This window comes from Mustela lutreola, chromosome 3 (genome assembly GCF_030435805.1).
Source record: "Mustela lutreola isolate mMusLut2 chromosome 3, mMusLut2.pri, whole genome shotgun sequence".
In the NCBI taxonomy this organism is placed as follows: domain Eukaryota; kingdom Metazoa; phylum Chordata; class Mammalia; order Carnivora; family Mustelidae; genus Mustela; species Mustela lutreola.
The window spans coordinates 196,082,574-196,089,581 of NC_081292.1; the positions used below are offsets into that span (position 1 = coordinate 196,082,574).

The window sequence follows — 7,008 nt, forward strand, 5'->3', positions numbered from 1 at the left end:
AGTACCAAAGAAAGTCATCGGGTTACATGGAAGCTAATTACAGCCACAGGGATGTTCTGATACTTCAACATCTGTTAGATATCCCTAAGCAATGAAAAGCACAACGCTCTACCTTCTCAGCAAGTGTTAAAAAAAAAAAAAAAAAATCAAACAACCACGTATGTTCCTAACAAGGGAATCGATGTCAGTATTACAATGTAACACATGTCAGTAATGCAGATTCTTGTATCAATGATGGGTGATGAACAGGAATTCCTGACGTAATCAATACATTACATGGTGAATTGTGAGCCATGAAGTTCACTTAGCTACTGCAGAAAAGGGTCGCCGATTAGATCAGAGGTCAGAGTGAACTATGAGTGGGTGCCATTTATGACACCATCAGGAACCATTAACACAGTTACTGTGGCAGCCAGAGTCCCACAGATAATGAAGATGATGACAAATGAAAAGATGACGGTAATGGTGATGCAGAGATAAAGTTGCAGCTCAGAGTTAAGTAAGAAATTCTCCACCACAGTGCAGGTTTTCATCCAGCACTGAAAACATAAACACACGTAACCTGCCTGGTGATACACAGACTCAGTCAAGACGCCAGTGACCTTAATATTTAAATACCAAGACCAAAGGAGTCTAAACTCTCTTCCTCACATCCTCTAACAAATGACCAAGTAGCCCTTGACCCCATCCAGTGCTTCTCTCTTCTGAAGTTCAGGGTCATTAAAATGAAGGTAACAAGCAAGAAGTTAGACAACCATTTTGCAACCCCTTCCCCATGGGGCCCGTGTTCCTCCGGCTTCAGGGACCCATTCTCATGCAACAATTCTCAGTCTGAAAGCTTGGGGTACCATGTTTTAATGACAACGCACTGTCAAGAAATCGCCATAAAAGAGACAGATTTTTCTAACACAGCTTCGAAAACCTGAGACCCCTTCAGTCAGTCACAAAACCACCCAGACGTCATTTTTTTCCCAGAAGTTCAGCCAAACCATCTACTGAGAAGAATACTTCTACTGGCCTCTGTGTATTTCCATAAGTAACAAACTTCTTGAAGAAAAGAGGCAAGCAAACATTTCACCAAGATGAAAGGGGAAATGAAAGATTTTCTCCTCTTCAGTGACCTGCTGCAAAATAACTGTGCTTTGAAAGATGGCCTGCCCTCTGATTCGTAGACAAGAAAGTTGGCAATCGTGTCTCCTTATCTATGCCTACACTAGTTAATAAAAGAGCTATTGTTTTAGAGATGATAAACCACAAACGGAATTTTCTTCTAGGATATTGGTAGCATAAAAATTTTCATTTTGTAAATGTCAGCACACTGCCTACAGGAAATACTTGAAGGAAAATATCCACACAGGGTAAAAGCTGAATGGTACTCATGTGACATTTGTCCACTCATGAAAATAGAATAAAGACATTAAAAGAGAGGACAGTCTATGTCTTAAGAAGAGACAAGATCCCCACCCCCTCACCCATAAGAAAGGTTTTAATGTGAGAGCTTCAGAGTTATGATCACAGATTCATTTCTCTTTCTAATCTGTCTGAGAAAATGACTCATTCTATTTCTTGATATTGATATATTGATATTTATTTTATAGTCCTTGCTGTAAAAGTTTTTTCTGGATGGTTGCCTTTGGAAAAAAAAAAAAAAAAGAATGTAATATCCTGTCTTAAACAACATCTATACATTTGAAATGCCCATTGAATTTACTTGAGATAACAAAACACCCAGTCAATTTTTTAAGTCAAAAAAAAACAAAAACAAAAACAGGCTCCTGTGCAGTGGACGTCAGGCAGATAGGCAATCTGCGGACGACAATGCCTTTTCAATGCTCATCTCTCCCTCTCTCTTCCTTTCCTAAGCCTACCCTCATGGCAGCACTACCCTATAAGAGGTCAGTTACTTGCCATTATGAACAACTACCTCAAAGGGGGCATTTGCTGAACTAAAAATGAACTCTTTCATTACTTTGCTTTGCTGATGATTTTTTATTAAAAACCAACCATCTTCCTGCCTTCTGTGCCTCTCTCGGGGGAAAAAAAAAAAGGTGCCAAGAGAAATCCAGAAGCATTGGAGAAATCAATCATGTTCGAACTGGCCATTTTGACAGTTTATTTGCTGAGGTTTGGGGAGAAATGAAAAAAAATCCTCTCCTGAAAAAATAAGTTGTCCTGATTTTTATCTTCATTCTGGATGATTAGCCTTGCTGAAAAATGACCAATATTGGCTGAAAAATCTATGAACAATGCCATCTATTAGAGGCACACTCCTTCCATCTTCCATCACAAATTGGTTCCCTTTCAAGGAACTAGTTTTAAGTCAGACTCCTATTTGAAAATCCAACAAAATCCTCTCAATTTGTGGATCTCCATTGCATAATTACTCAAATCCGGTAGGAAACATGTGACTTGAGGAAAGGAATTGTGTAAGTGAATTTTTCCTCATGCTCCCTAAATTATACCTCTTTAAATTAGTCATAAAAATCTTTCTACAGCATCATTAAAATCATGAAGAATCAGGTTAGGTTGAACTTTCCTAGAATAAGCATTTTAAGCTCTGCTGGGAGCCAGTGAGTTAGAATCTTTAAATTAGTGAGGAAAAGGACAGTTCTTCCTTTTTTCCTGTTTTTTAAAAAACTTTTTACCAAATTCCAGTTAGTTAAGATACCATGTAATACTGTTCTTCCTACACACACGCATACACAACACACCCCATACATCTCAACACGGCCATACCAGAAAACTTCCTCAATGCTAGGGAGGACAATGGCGCTGTGACCAGAGAATTTTACCTCATCTATAATTTCTTCAGGGAGGACAAATACAGACAAAAACATATGACAGGCTTTGCACCATTGATTAGAATGGACCATGCATTGTTGGTATGATGTAGTTATTTTATCACAACAGTTTTTTTTACTGAGAGAAGCACTTCAAAAGTGCCTTCTCTAGCGCTTTTCCTACTTCATTTGATGGCCACTCAGCATCAAATCGTAAATGTTGTTTCAGGGGTGCGTTGGTCTTCACAATGTAGATGTATCTCAAAATAGAAAACAAAGGTGCCACATGTGTGTATCCTTAACAGGGCTCTGAAGCTAACCCCCTTTCAATAAATGTTCCAAAGGAAAAATCTAAAGCTTTGTGCCTTCCCAAAAACATCTTCCAAAGAGATTCAGTGAGCTGATGACAGATGGATGTCCACAGAGCACATCAGGAAAGTATTCTGTGTACAAATACTTACATAGTTTCTGTGAGAATGAGCTGCTCTTTCCTTTCTGCCTATTCTATCGTTTCCTTGTAATTAATTAAGAAATTTTAAATACTTTTTTAAAATAAATTCTAAAGATCCCTTAAGATAAACATTAAAGACCTTCTTTAAACTACATTTTAAAGATTCTTTTGAAAAATATTTGGTAGCTCTAAATGCTTGGCAACCAGATAGATGCTGGGGTATAACCCAGCTCACCAGCTTGTGTCTTTCACTGAATGGGTACATTTTATTAATACACACAGTTTGTAAATACGCTCACTGGCACAGAAGGCAACAAAAATAGATGGGCATAATTGTAACTATGTCACTTGGGCACATTGGGAAATTATACCCTTTGGAGCCCATGCACACGATGTTAAGAATAACAGCAAATAATGCAGCCTCTACACCCACCAAAATAAATGAGAAAAAAAAAAACTGAAGATACTGGCTTTTCGATATATCTTCAAGAGAAGAAGAACGATTCTTATTTAAACATGCTCATTCATCAGTACAAATCTTGAGCCAAGCGAGACAATTTTCTAACTCTGAGAACAAATCGAACAAACACCTGTCTCCAGCCCACCAAAGCAACAAGCTCTTTCTGTTTGGAATTGTGATTTTCCAAAGATGGTTTGACCTCTGGAATTTTCTGGAGCTATGAAATTATAAACCATATCACGTTAGGTGGAATAATGTCATGGTCATTGGCATAGGCCGAAGAGTCAGATTAATGTTGGTTCAGACCCTGAGTCCCATAAATAATATCTGTATATCCTTGGACAAATTCATATCCCTACCCCTCAGTCTCTTCATCTGAAATGGAGCTCTGTTATAATAGTGTTAGGTATAGCCTCCTCATCATCATTGGGAACGTAAGGGATTTTAATCTAAGATAACAGATTTCAGCCAACTGTAGAAGAAAGTGATTTATTGGCATTTGTATCGTGTCACCTTCTGTAATGACTCCAAAATTCATTCTGACACATTCGATTCGAGTAGAGTCGTAACTACAGCTAACATTCATCTTGCAAGATAAGCTCTGACTATACTAAGCATTTCACACAGATCATTTCATTTTATCCCCACAATGAACTTGAGATGAGGTTATTACCACCCGCAATTTATAGAGAAGAAAACTGAGGCTTAGCAAGTCCACATACTAGTCTAAACCTAGCCGGTAAGAAATGGATCGACGGTATGAATCCTGGCAGTCTAAATCCAGAACTTTCAGGACCCACCTACGTATAGCGGTTTTCATACAGTTTTTTTTAAAAAAGCAACATTTTCATAGCTTCCTGTGACACTATCAATTAATAGCTAAATAAACCTCATTCAATTCCAAAGTATGTTTGTTAAAATATTATACTGTAGATGGAGACTCAGTGGATTTCTAAGTAACAGGCTGCCATGGTAGAGCAGAACTACATTTCAAAAGTCCACATTTCACAAGTTGTCTGAAATTGAAGAGAAGCCAAGCCCACCAAAGACTTGGAAAAAAAAACCCAGAGGAGAAAAGAAATAAAAAATGTTTACCTGCTACTTGAATCGAGGGGAAGAAGTTGAGAGCCAGAAGGAGCCTGAGGATCATTGTGCTAATGGTGGGCCAGGGCTCCAGCCCCTCCTCCCCGAGGAGCCCAGAGTGTGAGGGGAACAGAAGATGCACCTGCTGAAGCCTCAGCGTCTCCGTCATCCACAGCCCCCACCAACTTATTTCCCTCGGGGCACATGATCAAGGGACTCAAACCACAAGGCATCATGACTGCAACATTTCACACAGGATATTACATTGTTTTGATGACTTTAGACTTTTCCTCTTCTTTTAAAGACAAGCTTTTCTTGTCACTGAAAAAGAATGTCAGTTACTCTATGATGGGCTCGTGAGACTTATTCTCCATACACGTGTATCAGAGCTGTGGACATAGGGGCTTCGAATTCAGCAGGAATTGAAGGGCAGACAAACAAAGGAGGAAGAAAGCCAATCACAGAAGAGAGGTTTTCGGAGCATGGGGAGAGACTGTGTCAAGAAGACAACAATAATTACGTGGGATTTGGGAAGCATGCACATCAGTGTGGGAGGAGTTCTAGATATTAGGAATTGAACTTTTGTGTGAGGCATAGGTAGCCCTGTGGAGCATTTAGCACACACTGCTCAGTTTATACCGAGCCTTCCCCAGCTCGCTTCCAGGAACACACCCCACCTACAAGCGCCAACCAGTGAGCATCTGGAGGGGGTTTCCTGAGCAAAGGGAGACTCCAAAAGCATGACAAGGAGCCATTCAAGGCTGAGTAAGAGGCATGAACACAGGCTCTGTAACAGGCTCCCCAGGCCAGCAACCGCACCTCTGCAACCCTCTTCAGCGGGCCAGGCCTTCTACATGGAGTCATCCCACTGGTGGGGCCAACCCTGCTCTCTTCATCTGCCATCTGGGTCAAGATCTTGTACTCAACGGCTTCCTCAAAACCTTCCTGGTAATTTTTTTCTCCTTCCCTGATAATCTAAGTTTTATATGAGTACCCTAAGTTGGGGTGTTCTGTATTTTTTAAAGATAACTTACACGGTTTTTTATTCTGACTGTTAAGGAAGGGTATATTCACATAGAAAACTTAGTAAAAGATACATTTTACATTTTTTTAAGATTTTTTTTTTTTTTTATCTGACAGAGATCACAAGTAGGCAGAGAGGCAAGCAGAGAGAGAGGAGGAAGCAGGCTCCCTGCAGAGCAGAGAGCCCGATGTGGGGCTCGATCCCAGGACCCTGGTATCATGACCTGAGCCGAAGGCAGAGGCTTAACCCACTGAGCCACCCAGGTGCCCCACATTTTACATTTTTATATGTTAAAAATAATTATTAAAACAAACTCACCCATAATCTCACCACCCTGATACAAACATTGTTAATATTCTGGCCCATTGCCTTCCATATGTTTTCCTATCAAGATTTTTACATGTTTAATATCATGTTTTATTTATATTTTTCAACAGATATATACTATTATCTGTTACACCTTAAACCTTTTCCCATGACACTTAAGCATTCTTTATAAACATCATTGTTAGTTAATGCATAATATTCCAACCTATAATTATGTCATAAATTGTTTAACAATCCCTTAGTGTTGTTACCAATTTTTTTTTTGCTATTTTAAAATGTTAGCATGAACATCTTTGATGATCTAGCTATAAGTGAAAGAAGTCTTCATGTCTCTTTCTCCTCATCTGAGAAATGATAGATCAGAAGTATTTTGTCTGCTGACAGACCCTCTTTGTCCCCATTTCAATTTTCTTACAAACAGATCTTGGTGACCCTTTTGTACTGACATCTCTCTCTGCCCTTTGGAACAATTCATCCTTGGATATGGTTCACTTACACTTCTGAATTAAAGGTAAATAATAGGGGCGCCTGGATGGCTCAATGGGTTAAAGCCTCTGCCTTCAGCTTAGGTCATGATCTCAGGGTCCTGGGATCAAGCCCCGCATCGGGCTCTCTGCTCAGCAGGGAGTCTGCTTCCTGCCTGCCTCTCTGCCTACTTGTGATCTTTCTCTCTGTCAAATAAATAAATAAAATATTTAAAATTTTTTTTTAAAAAAAGGTAAATGATAAAGTCATGTTCCCAGCCCTGAGGAAGATATACTTCTCGAATTTGACCCAGGATTCCCGGCTCTGACCCTGTATATCTTACCCAGGGCCTGATGTCGTTCCAGGCACAATTTACAGAAGGCAAGGTGCCCTTCTCTAAAAGATAATCCCTATTATG

The 7,008-nt window shown here is 39.6% G+C and overlaps 1 protein-coding gene across 2 annotated transcripts in view; it reads right to left on the reverse strand.

Moving 5' to 3' along the window:
- The window catches only part of CD28 (CD28 molecule), a 31,013-nt gene extending 26,006 nt beyond the window's left edge, over window positions 1–5,007 (reverse strand). Inside the window, exon 1 of one of the 2 annotated variants that reach the window (XM_059168308.1) lies at window positions 4,917–5,007. In XM_059168308.1, coding sequence (XP_059024291.1) covers window positions 4,917–5,007 — 91 coding nt within the window. Of the gene's footprint in view, window positions 1–4,786 lie in introns of both variants that reach the window. The other variant, XM_059168307.1, reaches the window with a different exon arrangement.
- Between the last annotated feature and the right edge of the window lie 2,001 nt (window positions 5,008–7,008).